This window comes from Diadema setosum, chromosome 21 (assembly GCF_964275005.1).
Source record: "Diadema setosum chromosome 21, eeDiaSeto1, whole genome shotgun sequence".
NCBI lineage: Eukaryota > Metazoa > Echinodermata > Echinoidea > Diadematoida > Diadematidae > Diadema > Diadema setosum.
In genome coordinates, this window is record NC_092705.1 from 7,852,035 (window position 1) to 7,879,804 (window position 27,770).

The 27,770-nt window shown below is 38.0% G+C and overlaps 1 protein-coding gene across 1 annotated transcript; it reads right to left on the minus strand.

The window, feature by feature from the left end:
* Positions 1–15,896: 15,896 nt before the first annotated feature.
* On the minus strand, positions 15,897–26,734 carry LOC140244239 (dehydrogenase/reductase SDR family member 12-like). The gene is made up of 8 exons (XM_072323874.1): positions 26,642–26,734; positions 24,002–24,135; positions 23,168–23,250; positions 22,430–22,525; positions 20,752–20,895; positions 19,385–19,492; positions 18,000–18,228; positions 15,897–17,273 (listed from the first exon to the last, which is right to left on the minus strand). The coding sequence occupies exons 1-8, from the start codon at positions 26,695–26,697 to the stop codon at positions 17,149–17,151; spliced, it is 975 nt and encodes a 324-aa protein (XP_072179975.1). The 5' UTR covers positions 26,698–26,734; the 3' UTR covers positions 15,897–17,148.
* Between the last annotated feature and the right edge of the window lie 1,036 nt (positions 26,735–27,770).

A 27,770-nucleotide genomic window follows, 5' to 3' on the forward strand; every position in this document is an offset into this window, starting at 1 on the left:
TATTTTGCCCTCCATGTTCATTTAAAGACGTCTTGTCCTGAATAATGTATTGCTTTAATTATTTCAATAAAATGATGATTGACAAGTATTTCTACAAACACACACAAACACACACACATACACACACACACGCACACACACACACACACACACACACACACACACACACACACATATATATATATATATATATATATATATATATATATATATATATATATATATATATATATGTATATATTATATACATATATACATGCTAGGAATGAAAAGAGGCAGAGATATAGAAGGAGAAAGAGAGAAAAAAAAACCGCTAAACGTATGCAAAAGTCAGTTGACAAACATCCATCTCTCACGCGCACATGACTGTTTATTCCTAATCCAATCGGTCAATGCACACCACTACTGACGTGTACTGACTGTGCAACCAGGACGCACGCGCATCGCAAGAGTACACACAGATGATGGGTAAGAAACACAGTGCATTGCATCTCACCAAGGCAGAAATACAAGTTACTCTCACATATCTTTGCACTCGGCTTCTTTCCTCCTGTGTTCAATCTTCCCTTCGCTCTCCCCTCTTTCTTACACTCTCATCCATTCCCTCAATTAGTTGGTGCTGCAACCATCAATCTATCATCCGTATTCATCCTTTTTCTCCCCCCCCCCCTCTCTGTCTCTCTCTCTATTCCTCGGCTCGTGGTGTTTTTCTTTCACCATCCAAGTTTTGTCCTGGTGGGTAGCCGAGCAACCCCTGCGATGTATGCGCATCGGTCAAACTGTTTTTCCGTTTGCTTCGGCCCACGAGAACCGCAGATGTGAATGATGATGATTCTTAGATGGATATTCCCAAAAGAAAATGTTTGTCGCCCTAATGGATCTTACACAGGGTGGTAAAAGTCGCTATGGCCACGGCTTCGCCAATATTATGTATTAACTGCCATGTAATCCTTTATACTTTTTGGAACAGTCTCCTTAACTATTATAGGACATGCATGCTATATTAAGAAAAACACAAGGTGGAAAGCAAGATGCAACACTGAAGGCACATCATCATCTTGATTGCTCGAAAGTCCAAAAGTTCCTGTATAATGTGACATAATATACAACAATGTACAACGAAACACAAAATATTACTATATCACTATTGTTATCATTATCATTATTGTCTTCATCATTGTTGAATCAACTCGTAATCTTTGATGAGAGACGTTCTAGATCAAATACCTCTCATGACGAACGTTCAGAGTTTATGCATGTTTAAGCATTGTTAAGAACATTTTTTGATTCCAGTCAGTTTAAATCATTCAAATTTCTCCCTTGCCCCGGATGATGTTATTATTCATTCTTGCAGTGAATGTGCATGATTTAAAAAAAAAAACAAAAAAACCATAAACTCAATTGTCACAGATTAAAGAAATATAACTTTAATGTGTTTCTGTGCTTACCAGCGGATTGACTAGAATGGAACTGTCAGTAATAGATTACAAATGATTGCTTCTTTTATTTCAGATGATTTGAAAAAAAAAAGTCACGCAACTGTAACACACCTTAACCTTAAAGATATAATTATGTTTTGTAAAGGAATGATCGACGTTGCAATGAAGGTATTAAAATATGTATGGTGTGCTGTGGAGAAGAGGGGATGCCTGTGTATTGAATACACCATGTACACTGGCCTATGTGGAATGCACGCATATCCTGGTCTTTATACGCATCGTATCATAGAAGCCAAGATGTTCCCGTGTATGGAAGATTGTGACGTTTATTCTCAACGCAATTATTGCATTAGCAGAAGCCAGGCAGCCTAAGAGCATCTAGCAGCACACTCGCTGATATCGCCCGAGCCAATACACCTAGAGCAGAACACGTCTCCCGGACAACCTTATTATTTCGCGTATAGATCGGTGCTGTTCGATAGCTGCCAGCGATGAACATCGCGTTTGCAATCGTTTGATATCGGCTTACGTCTAATCAGGCATCGCAGCATACTGAATGACACACAAATTACTATCCCTGGAGATCTGGTACACGCACTACAGAAATCTTCATGTTCTATGTGACCACGATCTGATGCAGTTCTCGTAGATGATACCAAAACTATGAAAAAGGAGAAGGGAGCGGAAAGAATGAAAAGAGGAAAATGAACGAGGAGGAAAAGGAGGAAGAGGAAGAGTTGAAGAAAGGAAAGGAAATATGGGATGGAGACGTGATGAAGGAGAAGACGAAAAATAGGAGAAGGAGGAAGAAGAGCAATGACAGTCTCTTTTTCTTCGTATTGCCTTCAATTGATGTAAATAATTCATTGTAATCTATACCCTGGTACGATTACCACTGCAAAGCCGATGTACGATAAATATCACTGGACAGCGTCATCTGCATGGCTTTTCTATTGCGGATATAGTTATAGGAACGCAGAAATTGGAGACTCGAGGGCTTGTAGTTATATAAAACTCACTATGAAACGCGCTATGTTAAACTGGAGCCAAGAATATTGTGTCGCAACTGGTGATACTTGTGCTTATGCATATCGTTCCGAGTGAATTGAAAAGAATATGGACAGTGTTGGACTTTGTACATTAACAGAGCGAATAATAACGGCGTGTTTGAGATAGGTGACAACGAAATGGAATAATATGAGTATAAATATAGACACACAAACACCACAAACACACACACGCACACATACACACACACACACACACACATATATATACATATTATATTCATATATCTCCTAGCAGTCAACGTTAATATGTTATCAAATCCATAATCATCACACACAAAAGCTTTTATGCTGTCAGCTGGTGATATGAGCTTCGTTTGTCATTCTATGAACTGCCGCATGAGGACAAAACTTGGGGACGAAAATTACCGTATAAATTATGTCCTTTTGGACCATTAGTAAAGGTATGGCAGTTTGCTTTTGTGTTTGGTGGTCGTTGTTGTTGTTGCTGCTGCAGCTGCTGCTTTTTTGATAAGTGGGCTGACTTGATAACAAATTGGTTGTCCAAGCACAGGGAATGCGGATCATTTTTCTTCTTTTTTTTTTTCGGGGAAGGGGGCGTTCTCATTGTTTCTGGTGGGGTCGACGGACACCCTACAATAAAATGAATGTGAGAAGAAGAAAAAAAAAAGAGGAAGAAGAATATAAAGGGATAGTAATGATGGCAAAAAGATTGTTGTATTTTGAAGGTTGAAATCGAGGGATGATTCTTTCAAACAAACCTGGCACACACTCTGAAACTCCTGCAGTACACCTACTGCATTTACCATGGCGTCATTTATAGATCTTACTCACTCTTGCTTTTAGCAATGTTGTTTTGAACTCCATACATCAAAACACGCCCTCGAGGCACTACAACAAATCGTAGGAAGTGTCCCAAGCGCAGGTGTAAATGCAATGCAACGCCTCTTCGCAAGGCATTCTTCAGTCAGTCCACATCTACTGTAGATGTATTATTGTACCACCCTTTCCACCCGCAAACAGGGTCCCAAACTACAGACGCGCCCCACACGCATAATTTTGCATCAGAATGTGCGAAAGCTTTACATGCTAACAAGCGCGGCAGTCGCACGGCAACACTCAGAAAATGTTCCTCTATCCCAGGCGTTAGGCTAACGAAATGAAGAAGAGAGGGGAAAGGGGTGGGGTGGGTTCGGGGAGGGGGGGGGGGGGGTTCGCAAAACAAGGGGATCGCCTATGTTGTCTTTCTCTTGCGTGAGACCCCCCTAATGGAAACATGATCTCCTTACCGATGAAGAGTACGGAAACCATCACTCAGTGATGCAAAGCTGTACTGATGGAGTTTTCTCCGCTGGTTAGGGGAGGTATGGATGACAGACAGAAGGGGCCTGGGTTGCAAAGAAAGGTTGGTAGGACGAGATGAGGTTAGCCAGTGGTACCAATTGCAGGTCAAAATCTATACTATAATACCACCTTTGGTCTCTCACGTTGCGTTTATTGCAATTGTTCTGTGATTCCTATCGACAGAAATTAGAATTGTTTTCTTTATAAATGAGAGAATTATTTTGAATACCCGTGCTGCTGTATACTTTACACTATTATCCACTTCATCACTTTCTTTTTGCATCGGGGCATCAAGTAAAATACAATTTTGATAAGGATAACGTGCTTTAGAAATCACGTATTTATTGCCCACTTATGTTTCACTACATTGTAAAAACGTTTACAGGTTACACACGCACACACACACACCACACACACACGCACACGCACACACACACATATGATATGTATATATATATATATATATATATATATATATATATATATATATATATATATATAATATAATATAAATATATATATTTATATATATTTATTTTTATATTTATATACATATATATAAACAAATAAAAAAAAACCATATGACCTGACAGCCAACAAAAGTCTATTAGATTTACTCATGAATAGAACAATAACTTCAACATCTTTCCCCTTCTATTAATACTGTAATATTGCAATAAGCCGGTATAGATGACACTGAAGGGATTGGATCCATTCGACCATAAATAGTATAAAATCATTATATACAATATATTTCATAATGTGTTAGCAAAGTCGGCTACATTCTCCTTAACATAAAAGTCCTTGAAATAATGAAGATCTAAGTCAGCAGAGAAGCGTGATAACTATCAACATAAACAGAAAAGACTTCGAATTTATACATGGGCGTTCGCCTGCACTCCTAGAGACATTGATGACTGAAGTGAAAAAAGAGAACGAGAGAGAGAATGAGATAGAGAGAGGGGGGGGGGTGGAAGAGAATATATTTCATTTTCTTCTGAATAACGTCGTGCCATCAGCTGTTATGTCTCCCTGCGACTGCCATTGATAGAAAACATAAATCACATTTATGGATCCCATTGGGGACTGTGACGTGTTGAACGCATTAAATGCACCAATTCCAAACAGAGAGCGATCACCTCCCACTTATATGATCTCCCTCTCTCCATCTCTCACTCACTCCCTCTATCTCTCTCCTTCTTGTTGCACAGTAGTCCTCCGAGGTCGTAACTTATCCCACTCTTAACGGTTCCCATAGAAACGATCATCACCCTGCGATGGTCTTCAAAATGTCATCTTTCGTAATTTACCTTAAAACGCGGCAGCGTTCGGCCCTCACCAAGTGTGGTATGAAAGGGATTAGGATGCAACATATTCAAGACATGCGCAAAAACAGTGTGGTTACACTGAACAAAAAGGGCGAAATCAATCAAACTGGCACGATCAAAGCTTTAGTACACATATACCGTCCCCCCCCCCCAAAAAAAAAAAAAAAAAATGGAGTAAACTATATTGTTCTCAATGCTCCATGATAAAAGTTTTAAATGAGTAATGACAGGAGGCTCTGCTCTGTAGTTTTCTGTTAATAAACGCTTTCCCAGAGGGCTTGTAATTTTTCTTACTCCACCGCGGGTATACGCTGCCTATTTTCACAACTCTGCGAGGGAAATATCTTGGGTAAATTGTTATGGTCAGCGATTTTACTCATTCTAGACGGTGGAAGTTTGTGTTCAGAGTCCAACGATTTGTTCCCGCTGTATTTCCACATCACAGAGCTTCTTTAAGATGTACTTAAAAAATGTCAGGAATAAATAACCATGCATGTAATACATGGGTATGTTATATTAAACTGTAATCAAGCAGAAAGAATATATCTCAGTCCATAGGCTGCACTAATATTGATCAGAAGTCCGTGTAGGCCTACCACTGTGTTGCTAGCGCCTCATATTATGGAGGAAACGAAGTGCATACAGATCATTTTGCTTCGCAATCACCTCATGATAGTTTTGAGAGTTGCCCAGAAGCAAATTCTGCTTTGAGTATCTCCAGGTTACCAACGCCATTAGCCAGCCCGTTTCATGCTTAGTACAGTACGTGAGTAATTAGAGGGGGAAACCAGTAATTAGACTGAAACGCGTCAAGTGGCTACCAAATTCTAACTCGATATGACATCCAGTGGGAATTTGGAGGAAATGAAAGAGGAGGGCATCGCCCTACCGAGGGCACAGAGAGGGGTATTTGTTTTATAACTTCTCATTTGGCGCCGTAGCAGGTCCTGTTTGTAGTGATTTCTATCATACAATGCTATTTATTTACGAAATGATCACAAACTTTGCCATAATGTTTGCAGACCACCGATTTTTCGAGTACCCAACAATACAGTGCTCTTCTGTACAGTTGTCCTCTTTAGTATTTTGTCTACTATACTGTTCAATAGTTTGTTTCCATTGATTTTTGATGAGGAAATACTGATAAGAAGATAATAATAATGATGATGATGGTGATGATGATAATAATAATTACGATAATGATGATAACGATAATCATCATCATCATCGTCATGATAATGATAGTAACGACAATAATAATAATAATAATAATAATAATAATAATAATAATAATAATAATAATAATGATAATAATGTAAATTCATAATCATAATAATAAATACCACTTATATATCGCTTAATACTGGCGTTTCCAAGCGCATTAACACCTGAACACAGAAAAATATTAAATGAAAATACAGCATATTATGATTACCAAAAATTTACATTATAACAAAATAGAGGAGCGTATTTATTTTGTCTTGCCAAGAATCATTTCAGGCATTATGAATCGAGAGTCCTACTTTAAAAATCATATGGACAGATGTAAGAAACAAATGAAAAGTTAGTACGCTGAATTTCGTGGAAATTTGGCGCCAGTGCTGACTGCCAGCACATTTTGCCCTCGACGACCGACATCTCTGCGCTAAACGATGTGTGTCGACGCGACGAGCTCTGGGGAAACGGGCCCAGATTTAGATGTCACAAATCGAAGATCATGGGTGGGAAAAATTAATGAGAGATCGCATCCTGCTCCTCTCTCGACCGAGACCCTCCTTTTCCTCTTGCTCTTTTCACCCCGCTGGGCATTTTAGCGGGTTTCGCTGGAGGCCTATTATGAGACGTATACACGTCGTCACAAAAAGAGGGAAAAACATAGAGGAAAATTAGGACTTTTTAGCTGTCGATTCGGGTAAAGCCATTTGCTTTCATTCCAAGCTCTTAAACCCGCTGGGTGTGTTTTCTTTGGTTCCCATAGTTGTTTGTTTTGTGTTTCTGATGTCTTTTTTTAAAAGCATATATTCCTCAAGCATGTGATAAAACAGGTAAGGCAACAGAGTGTCCCTGTCTCCTACATGTATTCCACATCGGCTGCTACACATGAAATGAAACTCATGAGTGATGCCCCCTATTGCCCCGAGTGTGCTTTCTGCATCAACGCTGATGAAAAAGTGGAAAGAGCAAGCATCGAACTTTGGTGGGCTTGATGGGATAATCTGGAGAAAAGTTAGCCGCGGGGCGAAAAAAAAAAATATTCTCCTTGGCGTTGACGTAGTGCGTTTAGACGCCTCCTGAAGAACAGGAACGTAAAGTATAAATGAAAGGACGCCAAATTTTATCCCCGCATGAGTATTGAAAACAAAATGTGATATAGCTCTTTGCTTGTTATCAATAATGCTGGCATAACCGCAATGGACATTGAGCCTCAAGGATCCCCGTAAGAGTGCATTCATTGGAATAATGTCCCATTCCATTTCAGAAGAGCTATAACCTCTTTCTCTCCACATAATACCTATATACGATTCCCCCCCCCCTCATCACTGCTTCCAGCTATTATATACTTTGTTCTATCACAATGATCACCTCATAGTTCATATACATGCGTTCTTTCTACTTTTGTGTGTATGTATGTGTGTATGCGTGTGTGTGCGTGTGCGTGTGCGTGTGCACGCGCGTGTACGTTGATAAGTATAATTTTGCATAATAATTGGTATGAACTGTAATAGTTTTGATATGATGCTGTATGTTTGTTATGTTAATGTAATCGGTATTTATATTTTGTCATTGTTGATATGTTCATACAATGTATGTTGTTGACGTAATTGATACTTATGTTTTCAATATGATGCATAATAATTTAGCCTTCGGGCTACTACTTTGCATGCTTCTTTCAATAAACAATTATCAAATCATATCAAATCTTCTGATCTTTTCCTTCTTCCCCTCCTCCTCCATTCTTTCCTCGTTTGTTTGTGTTTTTCCTTAGTCTTTCATTTTCCCTTTTCCAACTATATCTCCTCTTCCTCCACCTTCTATTCTCCATTCTCTCTTTCAGCTTCTCCACTCTTTCCTCCTTTAAAGGTATAATTACCATTTGCAGATGAAAAAAACCCCCAGCTTTAGTGCTTCAAAATAGTTCTAAAATGTGAGTTAGGGATGGAAAAAACCAATGTAATAATTTGAATCAGAATAATTAATGTTAAGTATTGTTAAATATACAAAATGTGAACAATAGTTATAATAAAAATGTTTCTACACTAAACCGTCTGCAGTTGCGTTTTATTGAGAAAAATAGTGATATCTCCTTTTATTTTAGGCTTTATTGCAAAAATTGTACATGGTAGGATGTTTTGTGATACAACTGACCTATATGCATTAAGATATCTCGAACATTTTTAAATCACTGCTCCAAAAGGTAAACTGTGCCTTTAATATGTTATTGTTCATATCATAATAGCTTACTGTCTTATATTACCAACAGACGCAATAAATAATTATGATCGCTTGACAGGTCTGCTTTGTTCGTAAGGTGGCCTCATCAGTCCATGTTATTGTCACTCTTGGTTGTCGTTTTAATCGATTTCTTTTTTTTTTTTTAAAGAAGATGCAGAATCGTGATTACCCGTCTGTCACTAATCTAAGATCCTCGTCCCTCCATGAGCAAAAGAAAAAGTGCAACCAACTTCCAGCATATTGTCTGTAAGAACACGGATAACCTATAATAGCACATTGTCTCAACACAAATTGTTCCTTAACAGCTGCTTAAAGTTTGTTTTGTTTTGTTTTGTTTTGATTTGTTTTGTTTTGTTTTGTTTGTTTGCTTGCCTTTTGATACGCGCTTTTGCGAAGACAGAGGAAAATCTGTACGCTACTTTGGCGTCAATGTCGGAACAGATCGTCAAACAGGGAAAAAATATATGTTTTGGAGCATCACGTCTACATTAGTTGGCACAGCTGCGTGCCAATTAATAAAGATGAATCGGGACACCCCTTTTTTCATCAAGATATGGAACGCCCTCCCCGTCACGGCCTGTAGGTAGGACACCTGTCCCCCTAAGGGGTAGCGAGAGAATGCTCCATTAGGCATGTTATGAGAAGAGAGCAATCGCGGATGATGATGATGATGATGATGAAGGGTCAAAGTCTCACCCCTCCCCTCCCCACTCCCCCAGCACCAGGCTACAACCCAGTCGGCATCCGTCAAAACATCCTCGAGATTCGCATGATTTACCCATCCGAGAATCTGACGCGCAATTAGGTGGTAATACCAAAGGCGTGCATTCGTCACCCTGGGTGATGATAACTACCCGAGGCGAAGATGAGACGATTGGGACAGTCAAGGTCATACTTCATCTCTCCCTTTCCTCTCTCCATCTTTTTTTTTTTTTTTTTTTTTTTGGCTTTTAATCCATCGTGTATTCCAACCAAACCACTGATCTTCTTTCTGTACTATCCGTTAAACAACATTTGGCCGCTAAGCATCCACACACCCATCAAAACTTATTCAGCATCCTAAAGATAGCTCCAAAAATGTGTCATTTTCTTTCAAGACATAAGTAGAAACATAATGGCTGGAGACATAATATCAAATACAAAGCGAAATTGAACAATGTTTCTTATCTATTTGCACTACCTGCTTCTAATATTCATGTTAAAAAGCACAAGCATAGGCTCTATGTTAAACAAACAGCCATGGCATAAACATTTTAATTTTTGAAGAAATCATCATGAACAAATATCGACGGTGGAGGGATTTGGATCGACAGTATCATCAGTCTTGAAATATGATTTACAATAATCACATGACGGAATACACGCGAGGCTACAATCATTGTGATATGATATAGCTCTCTGATTACAGTATAAAACAGGCCGTAAAACTGTAACACAAGGACGCCGTTTCCCATTTCAGTTCCGAGTTTTGGAATTTGCATTAAACCAGTTAATATCGAGTGTGATCGTCGGATATTAATCTTAATTGGTGAGCTTATTTTTGTCATTGTAAATGGGTAACGATTCTATGTAACGTCGCACTCCCGCACAAAAACCAGGTGTAGCGCTCCTATTTGCCTGGCGACCACAGTACACATACATACAAACAAATAGGCCTATTTGCTGTATTGATATTGATTTTCCCCATATTATGCATGCTATATGAATAAAGGTTGAAACATCAGTAAATGGTGACGCTACTAAGTGGGTTACTCAACATACGACCTGGCAAGATAAACCTATTGCCGCCAATTAATCGATCTTCTCAACTGGGAAAGACGGCTATTCGTACTTTTGTTTTGTATTGATCAAGAACGATCGATGAACCGGTTTACAACGGGTGTTCATTAGGTTTGTTTACACGATATTCTATGTAGGTGAATGAGCATCCATTCATCATTTGAAATGTTTTGCATTTTGCCAGCACACATTCACGAAGACAAGTTTGCTCATTAATAATGGTGACAAGAATCAAGGGCTAATCTATAAGCCAGTTCGTAATTAGCTCATGGGCACATTTTCACAAACGACCTTGTCTTTTTTTTTTTTTCCAGTTGTTAGGCACTTCCCGGGGGCACTTCACTCATTGTCAAAATGACACAGTCATTAAGCCCACCATAACATTTCATGGAATTTATGTTCAAACAAATTATGAACTTGCGTGGACCAGGTGACAAAAATTTGCCCGTCAATTAACATTTCAAAAAGCACCTGTTTCACTACTATGCATTGAAAATCAGTTCATTAACTGAAAGGACTACCCTCTGAAAATAAAATGGAATACATAAATAAATGAATAAACAATGAATAAATAAATAGATAAATAAATGCACTTACAATCGATACCTACATATTTTTGCCAAATACAAGGCTTTACGGAAATAATTGTGATAGGACATACACTGAAGGCCAGCTACCTTTATTCACCACTTGAAACGAAAAGCGGTACACACACATGCACACAAAAATGCTGCAAAGTCGAAAAGTCGATGTTCTATTATTGTACTAAGAGGTGCAAAAGCAATGTGCGAAGGATTAACTTTGTACTGAGCAAGTCCATTAATTAAGGCCGTCGGTCATCGGAATAAAATGTAATACACTATGCTGTCATGAGAATGGTATTATTCTAGTGTATACCACTGACGTCAATCATAATACTGACAAGTCTTGGAATGTATCTAACCACTATACATATATTTAGCGCTGTTCCCATTGAGCAACCCTGCAGGAAAGAACGCAGTGTCTCAGTGTGTTCAAATTGTGTTCACATAGTGTCTTATGTGAGAACGCTCGAATTTTTAAGTGTGAAGATGATTTCATACTGTGTGGTTTTTTCACAAAGAGTTCACATAATAATGTTCAGTTTCCCACTGTGCATTGATGATTCCCAATGTGTTCACACTGTGGGACACTATGCTCTTTCCAGTAGAGAATGTAAAACTGTATCAGAAACAACATGTTTTGTGTAGTGTTTACACTGTACCTATTGAAATAACAATCTGAATTAGATTCACTTTGGAAACATAATCCTCAACCCTAATGAATGATACCATATTTCACTGCTCCATCAACTAAAGAAGAAGAAGAAGAAGTACCATCTTTTGGAGAACTTTGAGATCACATTAGATAAGTTGAAGATGAGCTTCGAGGCAGCAGCAACAAAATCTGATCTTGGATTTTATTCGTTTGCTCAGAGAAAATGAAAGAGAGGGAGAGAGAGAGCCAATTTGTATGAATTATTGACTGTGAAACTAAAGAGGTTTGACTTTCCTCACAACGCGCCCCAACCTGACCCAGGTTTCCAGGCGTACATGTTGCATAAACACTACAGACCCTAATCAACTTACAGGTCATCTTCAATGAACCGATCACGAGCAATTTTTTTGTTGTTGTCACTGCTTTCAAGCTACGTTATAACCAGCCATTTTCAGTGTGGCGAGGTCTCGAAAGAGGGCGGGCCACTGGTTGCGCTTGTTGCCACGATTGCACGCATAGCGAAGTGGAAAATCACTCTCGGTCCACATCCTATTTTTTATCATTATTATTTTTTTTTAAGCTTCAGTATCTAATTTTTGCCTCTTCATCAGAGTCCCTCCCATTCACTTCCATGTCTTTATCGTTCAACAGACTCCCAATTGGCTCACTAATTTGCCAATATGGTTAACAGTGAAACGTTAATATCATGGTGTAGACACCCGCGATTTCTGAATGACGTTTCGACATAATCATATTGTAGCGCACGTCTGTCTCTAAAATACATGTATCATTTCGGACCATGATTGAATCCAAACCTTTGTTTGTGGGAAATAATCTTTGATTATAGTCCTGGCTGTATGGATGTTATACATTTGAGATGCAAAAATCGATATTATTATCACTTATTATTTTTCTATTATTTGATTACCTTAATTTTATTTAAGAAAAAACCCACAAAAATACATGCATATGTTTTTGCATTCAAACTCTTACTCTTTGCGAAATGTTGTGCCAAAATCTGGCCATTTCAAGGGCCATTTCAAGGGCAAGACGCAATTGTCGCTATCCACACACACTTATGACAGATCATGCGTCTCCAAACTACCCACATTTACCTTCACATGTATGACCATCTCGTCATCCACACACAACTCTTTTCTCATCCCATAAGGTAGGGATAACAAAGCTTTCAGTTCGTTGACACAAGGGAGTAGGCATATATGACTGAAGGAATTATTACAAAACTCGAACATAGAATGAGACAAAAATGTAATGGATTACTCATACATGAATTTATATCATTATCTATTACAGTTCTCATATCTTGCACATGTATATCAGGTAAATCACATTTACAGTATAATTGTAAAATATTACTGCTAATTAACAAAAATAATTGATTTCAGGTCTGCTTCCCACAAAATGATAACAAGTTTTCACTTTAAGAACATTGTTCAACATTTTTACCAATGTATGTAATTTTAAAAGTGTCCATACCACGTGTAATTACTGTACAATGTATCAAAGATAATGCTTCTGCATGCAACATCCTGTGCATACATATTTGCTGCACATCTGAAAATACACACCCCCCCCCCAAAAAAAAAAAAAATGTGTTTACACTTCAATTACTCCCAATCACGGAGGCCAACAACCGTGTGACTATCAGAGCAATTTGCAACATAAGGCATGACCATTCTCACCTCTTTAGAAAGGAGATGAAAATCAGTTTTAAGAGTGTCTGATAGTACCCTTTAACGGCTCCTTGGGAAGATGCCGAGTTATTAAGCGATGGAAGGAAGGGACATGGTACATTGTAAATGTACATTAACTTTAACTAATGTAGATTATCATTCATCCAGTTGAAGTGTAACTCCACAGTTCCCATTCCAGTTTTGTGATTTATAACAATTTTGGAGTTACAGGTTGTACATGTACTTTACTTTCAGAACTTTTGATATGTCACCCATGCATACCAACTGTAGAATTTGTGTGGTCCGTGATGACGGCTAACAGGCCCATAGATAATTGATTTGGATGAGTCAATAGGGAGAAATAATCTAGTGGTTAATCCATACAATGTATGTAATGTATTCTGCCACGATCACTGTAATCACCTACATGCGGACAAAAGGGGGCGCTAGACCACAGTGGTGGTGAGCTACATTAACCCGACTTTTCTCCTCCTTGGGCATAGGAAAACGTCCATTTGGGCAGGAAGTAAGGTGAGGGGGATAAAGTTACGGGATAAAGCAAGTTTATGTTTTGATTTACCATCAACACCTTTGATGGAAAGTTGACTTGAGTCAAGTTACATTGAATGCGATGCATTATTTCCTTGACTTTAAACAGGAGTTCTAATCGCAGCAGTGTCTGTGACTACTTGGCATCACTGGTGCCACATTAATCACTGCAACAGTTAGAATGCATCAGTGCACTACCATTGCTTACATTGGCAATTATTCCTGGTCTTGTATCATGTTTATACTATTGCTTTTGTTGTCAAATACATGTGTACGTTGCACCTAAGCATACTTTTAAGACAGGCCTATGAACATGATCAAGTTCCCTATTTTTGGTACATACTTGATTAATTCCTCTTAACCCTATTCTAACTGGGGGGGGGGGGGTCAATTTGACCCCCCCCCCCTCGACGTTTCGCGCCACGATTTCGCAACGCGCAAAGATTTTGCCACGTCGTTTCACGACTTTTTTCATTGAAGTCTCTCGCATATTTTGAGACCAAATTTGCGACGTCCGGGTACACCGTTTTGAAGTTACGTAATGTTTTGCATATGCGTGTCAACCAAAAAACAGCTGAAATTCATGATATCGTGTGCAAATCCAATGCAAATTGTGTTTTTTGGATAAATTGATATAAATTAGATTATTTCAACTTTAACCATTGAAATTAATCAATTCTAGTGTAGATAAGCCTGAAAAGGTGCCTGCAACAAATTTTGGCAAAAAAACAATAGAAAACAAAAGGTCGAAAAAACAATAAAATACATAAGAAATTAACAAAACAATAAAAAACAAAAGAAATTGATTTCGATTGTGCTAATTTTTTTCAAGGAAATTGTTTGATGTGTCTTGAGGAATTCTGACACAAAAATTTAGCTACCCTCCAGTCTTTTTAATGGAGTTATAGGTGAAAATATGATTTCATGCACAAATTTGCATAATTAATTTATTAAAAATAGAAAGGCAATATTCTTCTATTGTATGACCATGTTATCTTGTAGTTTACATCCAGCTCTATCTTCAGGCAAAATTTCGCGGCGATCGCACGATCAGCGGCCGAGATCTGAAGGGGGGGTCAAATTGACCCCCCCTCAGTAAAAACTTGGTCTCAAATAGCCCAGTTAGAATAGGGTTAAATGATCTACTTTGAATATCAAAATCTACACAATGATTACATCACCAGATCAATCAGGATGAAAATGAAAGTCATCATACAACCAATCACTGGCTTATATTACAACATTACAACAAGACATCACAACAAGTCATTATAGGGCAGTGTTTGGGAATGTTGAATATTGACTTAAAAGAAATTAGTGTACATTAGACCTCTGTGCTACACATAATATTACCTAACTGACCAAACAAACAAACCATTTGAATTTCTCAGTTTTGAACTGTTAACTCTGGAAGTACTGAGCTAACATTCTTCAAGAAAAATGACATACAGTAGAACACAAACTAAAATGGTCTTATAAACAACATCAAACACCTACTCAAACAACATCCTCTCTCTCTCTCTCTTCACACACACATGCACACACACGCGCACACACATGCACATACAAAATGAAATGAAAGATAAAGACTATATATATATATCGTCTGTAGAGAATGAGAAGGGCGTTAAGTGGTCGTGAACACACTGGCCCGAATTCACGAAGGTGGTACAAATGAAACCATGGTTTAAACCATGGATAAAAACCATGTAGCGCCAAGTGTCGCACGGAACATTTGGTTATAAAAATCAGTCATTTCGTCGATGAAATGATTATTTTGTAACGAAATGACAACATTTTGTAACTAAATTAACATTTCGTCCATGAAATGATAATTTCGTTAACGAAACGGTCATTTTGTCGACGAAAATCATAATGACCAATTTCGTAACGAAATCTTCCGTGAGACACTTGGCGCTCCATGGTTTTTGTCCTTGGTTTAAACCATGGTTTCATTTGTACCACCTTCGTGAATTCGGGCCTATGGGTTTAGTGGCAACTTAACGCCCTTATCATTCTCAACCAACGATATAGTGCAATGAATGCATCAGATGTAAAGGAATTGTTAAAAAAAAAAAGAAAAAAAAAGCTATGTGTACATGCATACCAGCAATTTAGTGGCAGCATTGGGTCATGTATTGCTCAAAGCAGTGGTAGAGGTTTCACTCAGTGAACATCCTTTATCCATTTAGTCATGGCAAGCACACAAAAAAACATTCTACAGTACTTATCCACAAACAATTACTGTGCACTCTTGTTATAATGAACACAGTTATAACCATTTTGTTGTAACAATGAAGTAAAATTCAGGTTCCAAAATCTGTGTATTTTTATATATTTTTTTTCATTGTTCCGCTATATGAAATTTTGATATGACAAAAGAAAACTAGCAGTCCTGTGGACTTTTTGGTAATAGCAGTCACCCGTACTAAAAATGTCCATACATAGAAAATAAAATCAATCCTATGGAATCATTTTCATCATCAGATCACATCAGGCCTGCGAAGCAACAACTGTACAACATGGCTGACATATAATGAGAGTATGAAAATCACATCTTTCACTGCAATAATTCGGCAGATTGATTGCCTCTCCAGACACAACCAACTGACAGGAAGACGTATGATATCCTGCCCTACTACAGTCATCAAGACTGTGTCTGTAAACCACCTTGTCACTACATCAGAAATCAAGACTTCTGCCAAAGGAAATGCTTTTACACACCCTCAGTAATGAAATAGAGTGATTTTTCCTCAGATATCACTTGTAACACTGTTCAGTGATGAAGAATTGAGACATTTAATCTTGTTGTTGCTGTTCTGGTGATGTGAAGGGTGAAGTTTGACTGCATGATGCAATCTCATTGGCTGTAGTCCCATAAATACCCAGAGATGTACTCTTTATTTTAACTCATGATTTTGGAGACACACCAAACTGTTCACTGAAATAAACAATGACAGCTACTGACCAGGTCTTAAACCAATCAATCAATTAAACATACAAACAAACAAACAGACAGACAGACAGACAAACAAACAAAAGAGGATCATGGATTTCCTCGAAGATCTTGATATATGGAGGCATCATCTTCAGCATAAAACACACAGTGAACCAGTGTAGTGATTATGTATCAACCAGACTGGCACTGCACACTTTGCACAGTGACCATATGCATCACAAAATGTGGTCTGTTTTGACTGATTGCCAATATCACATTGAGTTGCTGAGTTCCACTGCATAGGTACTGCATAGAACTGCCTTCATCAATGTGGATGGGAAGTCTCTAAATGGAATGTTACTACTCCGATTGCGATTTTGTGAAGTTCGATGCCATCTCTTCCAGCAACGTCATCAGTTTTTCCTCCTCTTGTTCGGAAGAGTGGGTCCAGGCGAAAGTTAGATGCTTTGCTTGAGGCTTGCGATCTGAAACATGATGATGTACACAAATCAGTATATAAGTACAGTTCTTATCAAAAACACCATACACTTTAAACTCATTGCTGCAATATTGAACTGCAAGCATTAGTAACAGTATTCATGAATTACACTGTGCTTTCTTCATAGAAAAATAGTAAGAAACATAAATACTGAAAAAAAAAAACAAAGAAGACACAATGGCCCGAATTCACGAAGGTGGTACAAATGAAACCATGGTTTAAACCATGGACAAAAACCATGGAGCGCCAAGTGTCGCACGGAATATTTCGTTACGAAACTGGTAATTTCATTGACAAAATGACCTTTTCGTTAACGAAATTATTATTTCGTGGAAGAAATGTTCACTTAGTTACAACATGTTGTCATTTCGTTACAAAATAAACATTTCATCTACCAAATGACTGATTTCGTAACGAAATATTCCATGCGACACTTGGCATCCATGGTTTTTGTCCATGGTTTAAACCATGGTTTCATTTGTACCACCTTCGTGAATTCGGGCCAATGTTTCATTCAGTGTGTTTTAGAACAGTGTGAAAGAGATTGCTTATGATATACTGAATACCTACCATTTCTTCTTTTAATCACTGAGAAAAGAAACATGTTGCAGTGCCAAAGTAAGCTACTATCAATCCAAAAAGATTATGGACATAAGCTGATATTACGTAGCAACAACATTTAAATAAGTTACCTCATTATTGTCACACATACCGAGATAAAACCCCCCACTCTTCTCCTCCTGAACTCTGCTCGCCAGGCACAGCCACACCAGGGTGTCCGCCCCTTGCTCCGGGGTCCTCAGCCGGTTCTTCATGCGCTCGTAGAAGTCGGGCATGGAGGTGCGCACTGCCGGGGTGTCTGCCCAGCCGGGGTGCATGGAGAAGAACTTGATCTCTGGGTGCCTCTTAGCCCACTGTTCAGTCATAATCACCTGCTGTCTCTGTGATGTTTAGGAGCAGGGGTGGGGAGGAAAATTGACATAAGAACATTGAGAGCAGAAAAAAGAATACAATGTTGGTATGTAAGTAATAACCCTTTTTTGTTCATAATTGTTCATTTGTAATAATATGCAAAGTGTTAATCACTCAATCAGTTACAGATGTGTTGAGGCAACTACTGTAAAACGAGAAATGTTCGCGTGCATTTTAATTTCGCGAATTTCGCGAGCACCAAGATTCGCGAAATTAAAATGCACGCGAAATTTCTTATCTACACTATATGCATTGAACGCAAGAGGCAATTCGCGAAAATTTCTTGCCATGATAAAGGCCGTCGGCTCCTATTCGCGAAAATTTCGTGCCGCGAATATTTCATGTTTTACGGTATCATTCTTCATGCCTTCTGGTGGAGCCGGGCAAAGTGTTCTTTTGATTTCCTTATAAAAATATTTTTGCTCCAGAAAAATCCAGATACAATCATGTTGCCCTTATGTTACACACACACACACACACACACACACACACATATTATGCACACTCACATACAATATTCAATTCAATCTTATATTTCCGATTCAATATATAAATATACAAAACTACATGTGAATATGAGCAAATTGTACAAAAAGTGAGTTAAAAAACAATGGAAACATCAACAAAACAAGGCGAGATTATGATAAAGACAAAAGAATAAAAACCACATGGGGAAAACAGATATCACAGGTACAAAAAGAACAGAAACTCATTAACATTGTGTGTTTGGTTGATCGGAAAATGGTATGCGCGTCGAAAGCCAGAATAGGCTTGTTATGTTGCACATACCCCGCATTATAATCATTTTAAAATCACTTTTAAAAAAAAGAAAAAGATTAAACACCATAATACAAATAGAAGAAAGACCAATATACCCATTTTTACATGTATATCAATACTTACTAATCAATAATTTCTTGTACTGTCTTTTGAAAATATTATTAAACCGTGTTTAATAATATTGAACTATTCATTCATTGCAATAGTTTAGAACAGGCCATTTGTACTACTAAACAATGTACAGCTTATGAACTCTTATATTTACTGTATGATCACAGTTCTTAAGAGCTAACTAATATGTGTTCAACATCCATTTCTTTAGGCCTATGATTCTAAGTTGCATACCTTTTGGCCAGCATAGACGGCTGTCCCCTCAAAAGTTGACACCTTCTTGTTCTGAAGGTCATTCAAATTTAGCTTCTGTGTGTACATTCCACCTGATGAAACTGTGATCTGTGAAATAAATACATATCAGATATTATCACTCTAATTTGCAGCTCATCAAATCAGTCACATTCAGCATAGCTGCATTGATAATGTTCTGACATAAATCTGACATCAGTTAATTAGCTCTCGACTCTTTATGCACCATGGTGTAAACCCCCTGTGTAATCAACATCTGTCATGTGTTACTATACAAATGATGCACAGGATAGAGTGCGTTACTGGAGGCGTAGCGCACTCGAGGGTATTTACAATTGTGAAACATGCACGAGGCGAAGCCGAGTGCAAGTTGCACTTCATTGTAAATACCCGAGAGTGAGCTGCATCTCCACTAATGCCACGAAATAATCCTGTGCATCATTTGTTTTTATAAAATGGGTCGAAAACTAACAGCATTTTTCACGTACCTTTGTGGGTCAATACCAGTCAGCTACATGTAGCACTCGCTCGAGAGAGTCGAGTCAAGCACGTCGCACTTGGAAATCCCGCACATGTAAGTACTGTACGTATAAGAGTACTGTATACATACAACTGTACGCCACATAATATTTTATGCACACAAGAAAGGCCGGCCGGCAGCCCGAACTAGAAGTTGTTTACAGGATTGACAGCGCGTATAGTCGCGTGCGACGCACTTGTAACAACCGATTGAGTGCGCACTGGTACTGCAGTGCAATGGTACTAAAGTAATCAAAGCCCACGTGACTCATTTCAGCGCTTCCTATTGGCTCCGTTCTTGAACCCATTTTATAAACTCCAATGATTGACATCTGTTTCTTTTGGCCCTCCTTATGGTATTAAAGCAATATAAAAAAATTCATGTTAACTCGGGAGACATCACAGACATGGACTCTCTTCAAAGGAAAGTGGCAAAATATGTTTGTCTTTTCAAAGGTAAACTGTAATTTTCAAACAGCTGGACCAATGGTCTTTGTTGCTGCAATACTGTATACGCCAAATATTTCGCAAGGTTTTTATTTTCGTGAATGGCAGGGCCCTCTGGTAGAGCAGTGGCAACACTGAAGAGGCTACCCTGGATAAATAAGACCTTATCATTATTATTATTAATTTTGCGAGTCAGGTGCTATTCGCAAATTTAACGACACACAAAAATATAGACTCCGATCGCCACATAACATGCACGAATACATTTCTCTGTTCAGTACTGTACTCCGCGATCGTGAATCTTGCGAAATTGTCGGGGACGTCCAATTCATGAAAATATAGACTCGCTAAATATATGCCGTATACAGCAATACATGTCTTACCACTCTTGCATTCTCCACTTGCTGGAGGAGAGGAATAAGCTGTGAGGTGAGGATGTAGGTGCCCAGGGTGTTGGTGGCAAAGTTCACCTCATAGCCAGCAGCTGTCTCCTGCCTTGTGTTCACCATGCATCCTGCATTATTGACCTTTGAACCCAGACAGGAAGTGGTCAGAAGAAAAACCAACATTTTTCACTTTGTAGAAAAGATGGGAAAATTCTTGTCCATGTATTCTATGGATTGGTCTCTTTGTAACTGCTGGAATTTGGGGAGCCTGGCTTGTCAAAAAACAAACAAACAAACAAACAATAACAACAACAATAACACTCTCCCCCATTGTTACATGTTTATATCTCACAAGGAAAAATATATTATATACATATTTGCCTTCAAAACTTCAGATGGTGCTCCTGGAGTGTAAAACTAGTCTCTTCCATCATCATCATTACATCAAGGCTTCAACATTTAATTATTTGAAGTATATATGCATCTACTTGGAGCAAGATTCTTTGTTCCCTACAAGATCAAATACGCTGTACATGGTATTTTTAGACATTTCACCGGAACAAAAGCAGTCCATGAGATCTACTTGGGCAATTCCGCGGTTAGTAACGTTACATTTGAACAAATTTAGATATTTGTTTTTACCACTAAATTACTGTTTATTCATTTCAAGTCAAAATTATGTCAAAAACATGTTCATCCTTCCCAGGTTTATGATACAGAAAAGAATGAACACAATCCAAGAAATATTAGAATTGCTATAGCAACTTAAAGGGCTGGTTAGTAACGTTACGAAAAAAGGACATGACAAAAAAATCAATGTCTTGTAACAAAAAGTGTGCAAAAATTCAAGTTACTTCAAACAAAGTGTTGCATTAATTTCAATTATTGCATCATGACAAATGTTCATGCAATTTTTTTTAGCAGTTCGACCGATAATTTTTTAGCTAGACCCCCAAAAGCATGGTTAGTAACGTTACATTTGTCCGGAGTAATTCCGCAGGTCATTTCACCCTTTTGTAATTGACAAAATGTCACATGACTTCTGGAGTATTTAAATGTATTCATCTTTTACCCTTTAGCAAAACTTTGAGGAAAAAATTTCAAAGGAACCCACTGTAATTTGCATTTAAGTGAATTTCAGCGTCCCCAGTCCCACATGTACATTTTAAATGATGGTTTTAGATCTCGCAAAATCAATAAATACGAAAAATAAAATCTACTGAATTTGAAAGACCCTAATGATTGGTGAACATCCATGGCATTAGTTGATACCTAGATCAATGGGTAAGATAAAGAGGCACATTTCTTTTATCCATGTCATGTCCACCTAACTGCGGAATTGCCCACTTCCACATTTCTATCGAAGGGAAAGCAAGTCTTTCCATAGCATGGGTGGAAGAAGTTTTCATTTAGTTTGTTTTTGCCTCATTTTGATCTTTTTATAAGGGTGCTGGAAGTAGAATTACTACTACAGTACGGCTGCTGGTAGCATTAAAATTGTCAATAAGTTAAAACATGATAATACCTCAAGGCATTGCTGAAACAGAAGATTAACAATGACTACCAAACTGACATTCAAGTGTCATGGAAGCATCATTTCTCATTCATCTAACTGTACCACAATAAACCTAACCTGTCACATTGCTCTGAAGATGAAAGACGAGACAATACTCACAAGAACGTGCAGCTGCTTGCCACTATTGACAAACTCCTTAGCAAAGTCTGCTACCTTCTGTGAGTCTGACATGTCGACTATGTGAAGATGCACATCCTGGAATGTAAAAAAATATAGTACATGCAAAAAAAAGAATATAAAAGTGCACATCAACAGATGTTTTACCATCAAGAAACCACTGAAAACTAAATGCAACAGAGCAATGACTGAAATCAATGAACTTCTTATGTTGATAATTCAGTGCCTGATTTTGCAAATAGTAGATCGCATTTGGCATTTACAAGATTACATTCTAGTAAAGTCTGAAAATTGTATCACTAAACAAACCCAAACAAAATTGTAAGCGGAAATGAAGTTTGATTATAGAGCCATCTGCTTGAAGATTTTTTTTTCAGGTTAATGCATCAATTTTCTTCAGTGGTCCACCTACTTCATGCCCTACAAACTTATTTAAGGTCTACCAGTACAATCTAACAGAATGATTGCATTCAAAACTGACAATATTCACTTGCTAGAAATAGCAATACCAGTTAGCATTTGTAAGGCCCTGTACCAGCTTCGTCCAGATATGCAAAAGGGTAGAAAAAAAAAAGAAGTGCACAAGGCAGAACCAAAACAGGCAGAACAAATGAGGTGTAGAAAAAAATGTGATCCATTAATCACATGAAGATTTAAACAAACATGATTCAAGATCTGGTTTGAAAGTTGTCCAACAGATGGACTTCGTTTAACACAAACCTCATTTCCTGTGGTTTCTGCAATCTCTTTTCTGGCCTCCTCCCCTCGCTCCTGGTTCCGACACACCATGTGCACAGTGCCACCTTCAGGTATGATTCAGCCAATAAGAAATGAGAAACACTGATCACATGACGCCAATATTACAAGGGTCACATAACAATGCTGCACATTAGAACAGGAATAGCCGAGTATTTCAATAAAGATATTCATAGTGCATATTTTGTTCATCTTGGAACAACACGTCATCCGTGTCCATGAATTAAGCCAAGCAGCTAAGCTGAGTTATCTTGGTTTTCACTTCAAAGACAAGAGACCTCTATTAAAAACAAGGAAAACAATGTTTTAACAATGACAAATCATCTGATCTCCTAATGCAGTTTATTCATTAATATTGGACGGGTGAAAACAACTTCTCTTGAAATACGTTTTCTGTTAAATCAAGGGATATGTTGTAATACAATCACATCTGAATCATAGGAAAAAATCAGCATTCACACATAACCTATATTTCTAGACTCCCTCCATACAATTTATTGTACATTTAGATACTCTTATAGCCCAAGCACTTCCTCACACTTTTCCATGAAAAAGTTGATTTGCTCACATCTTGTAAATCACAATTGAGTACTTCTTTTCTCTCTACCAAATAATGAAGGTTGACATGACTTTTATCAAACCAAATGATAATCAAGACAACAAACGGGTGTATACTGGCCTTCAACAAATACAATCATACCTCATGAATCCATACTCCCCTCTCTTGTCTTTCTAATACAGTATACATGCTATGAATAGCCCACTAAACATTTTCGAACATGGAGACATTCAGCACACCTCTCTGAGCCACAGCGAGGGCAGTGCTCTTCCCGATACCACTGTTGGCCCCAGTGATGAGGAACGACTTGCCGCCGACGTTGATATCAAGGGCGGTCTGATCGAAGGACTTGGCGGCACGCTCGTAGCCACTCCTGAGAGAAGAGGAAGAGAGATAAAGATGGAGAGAGGGAGGGAGAGAGAGAGGGGGAAATATATCATATCATTGAGTAAATATCCTTCCTCCTTAAAAACTTTTAAATACCAAACTAGTTTCAACAGGAAAATCTCTTGTTTGGTGTGACAAAGTTCTAGTAAACAGATCTTTCTCCATTGTAAAATATGCAGCTAACTTCAGAGGTGTCAATGAGTTGTTGATGGTGACAAGACAAAAAAAAAAAATCTGCATCAAATAGAACCTATGCCCTCTATGGAATTTCAATGTAATTATTATAGTAAACAGATGAAGTACAACTGTATAATATGTGCTATTAGAGTAGTATTGGTTAGATTGCATTGCGTGATCATGTGAAAGTTTTGGTATAGTGCACAGCCATGCCCTACAATGTATTTATGTCAAAATGCTTAATATAGCTCACCTAAGCCTGTCTATGCACAGACTATTTTAGTTCTTTCAGCATATTGTGTAGAGAGCATGGGACACAGAAAGTATGCCATTTATGGATCATAAACATTACATTTTTTTACTAGTTTTCACAATTATCCTTCAAATGTGACTGTGCGAATTACCCTGTTATACAATGTACATGTAGTTTACATTCTGGACAGATACAGTCCTCTGAATCTCTCTATCAGATTTATGGTGAGAATTATGACATCTGAATTGGACCTTTGTACATTATTGCTGTTTGCCTGAGGTACATAATACCTGGCACTAGCAAGTCAGGACTGTGTAGACCTTTTATTGGGGAAATTTATTCAGTACCTAGGTACATCATGTAATAGGTCTGTACATGTGTATTCCATGGTTAAATGACATTTGCTCCAGCAACAATTGCTCCCAAGATAAGCATTCTGTACATTATGACAAACATAACTTCTGCCCACAGTCATAACTCTTATCCTAATCCTCCAACAACACCAAACCTATTTCAAACCCTATGACAACCCTAACCCTAAAGTCCTGAGAGAAAATAAGACCGGAGCAATTGTTGCAGTCTGAGCAAATCATGGCGTTGTCACCATATTATTGCGTCCAAGTTCATATCAACAAAATAATACATTGATTGAATATCATGACTTAAGAATGCTTCTGTGACTGTATCATGGGTACATTTGTTTCAGTACTTGTAGTGTGAATCATGCAGGTAATATGAAAAGTACAGCACAAATGTAGACATGTTTTCAACTGGACCTGGTTTTCAAAAAGAATTTTAACACTACCCATTAGCAGCATATTCATCTAATTATATCTTGATGTTTCATGGTGTAAATCCCCTGTGTGCCACATTATTCTGAGACAGCAAGGTAGTCATGCTTTGGTAAAGCACTCTGTTTTTCAAATCTATGTAACTTTTTACAGATTTTTGTTACCCTGGACATGTCATGAGCAAAGCTGTAGAGAAAATGCAAAGTTTGCTTTGATATAAATTGTATGGCAAATCTATGACTAAAATTCTTTCAAATGACCAGTAGCTACATTATTGCAGAGTCATGACTTTTACACATAAAACAGTGACAGAAACTAAGAATTTACTCACAAATCCAGTAGGGGACACCTCCTGATAGTCAATCACCACAGAAAATGCAAGCTACAAGTTGTATAGTAAGGGTACTACAGATAGGTCTCGCGCAGGGACTTAATGATCGCGCATAGCATAACTGCGTATAGCAAGCAATATTACGCGTAGGACTAAGCGCAAAACTTGCCGATACGCCCATGGAATAAAAATACCTGACAACCGCTAAACATGAGAAGAAAGCAGGTAAGAAATTTTGATTTCAAACAAATTTTGCACCAAATTTCCAATTTTTTGGAACAAATTTTTTACTAAATTTCCAATTTTTTACCTTATAATTTACCTACCTTAGCTTAAAATCTTTTTTTTAAGGATGTTGTAGCCTAGACGTGTCGTCTCGCTTGTCTCGTTCGTATGATCGTAGCCGATAGAATTCGTAATTTGTTTGATCGATCGTTGATAATATTCTACGAAAGCCGAAGCACGCTACAGCCGCAGAGAGGGGCAGACACTTTCACGCATGAAACTACATAGGGCAGCTGCGCGATCTTTACATACCCCGAGAAGGTGAACGCATAAAAAAAAGTCCGACATACAAACGGCGACAGCGCACTACTCCGTCATCGTATCATCAGGAGATTCTGGGAGGTGATTTTTCTGCATTTTCGTGATATTCATTGAGAAATTCAGGTACGATTATGGAATAACTTCTATTATAAGAGCATTTCAAATTTTCGTGCGCGATATCTAGACCCCTCAACCATACATTTGTGACAGGAATGGAATCGCGATAAAACACTTTCACTGCACTGTGGTGTTTGCCGATTAATCTATCAGTTTTTGCAGATTTGAGCATTTGAGCAGTATATAAATGTGAACTTGGCACACTAGCGACTGACTTGGGGGTGCAAACATGGCACAGAAAGAGTCAAGCATTCTTGACTACTATTTATCCACTTACCTGCAAAATTCCCGCAGTCCCTTCACGACGAAAACTGAGCTTCGATACAGAGACATGATTTGGGCCTTGTGTGGGTCTCAGTAATGCAGCAAGGTGAAAATCAAATCAGTGACCTATGTGTGAATAAAATGTGAAAAGAATATACAGCAGTAGATGAAGCATACAATGATTACATACTGTGATCCAAGAGGGGTAGGGCAATAAGATGCAATGAAGACCTAGGTACCAAGTCTCATGCATTAGGTGTGAGACTCACGCCTAAGGGGGTCTTTCTCACACTCACGTACCACGTGCCCAACAAAAAAACATCCCCCCCAAAAAGCATAACAAATAAATAAACAATCAAGGATTTAGTATTTAAAATCTTTTTTTTTTTTCTTCATTGGAATAAGTATGATTATTATTTTTAGTGTGCACAAAATTGTAAAATAAGATTCCATCCACGTACTAAAAAAGAAGTTACATTGAAAATTGAGACAATCGTTTTTCTTTATTAGAATAAGTTACTAATGTAAAATAAGATATTAATGTTCATGTGCATTTTAGTTTCGCGAATTTCGCGAGAACCAAGATTTGCAAAATTAAAATGCATGCAAAGGCTGTTTTCTACACTGTATGCATTGAATGCCAGAGGCACTTCGCGAAAATTTCATGTGCACAGTGAAAAAGGCCGCGGCTCCAATTCACGAAAATATCATGTTGTACAGTAGTGTGCACGAGCCTGTATGGCACAGCTTTAAAAAGGGGGTGGGGGGAGGGGGGAGGGAGCTAAAGCTCCTATCCCTGGTGGCATGGGATGGGCAAAATCCACTCCAACACCTACAGCCTGATAATTAAAGCCAAAGACTTTCAAACTCCACTCACTTCCTGCAAAACACAAACCTATCATCAGTTTGAACATCAAAATCCACAAGATTAAACCATTTGCAGATGAAACAGAAACCCAGCATTAGTGCTTCAAAATAGTTCTTAAATTTGAGTTAGGGATAGAAACAACCAATGTAAAAATTTGAGCCAGTATTATCGATGTTAAGTATTGTTAACTAGATATACAAAATGTGAATAACAGGTATAATAAAAATGTTTCCAGACTAAACCGAACCGTCTACAGTAACGGTTTTATGAAAAA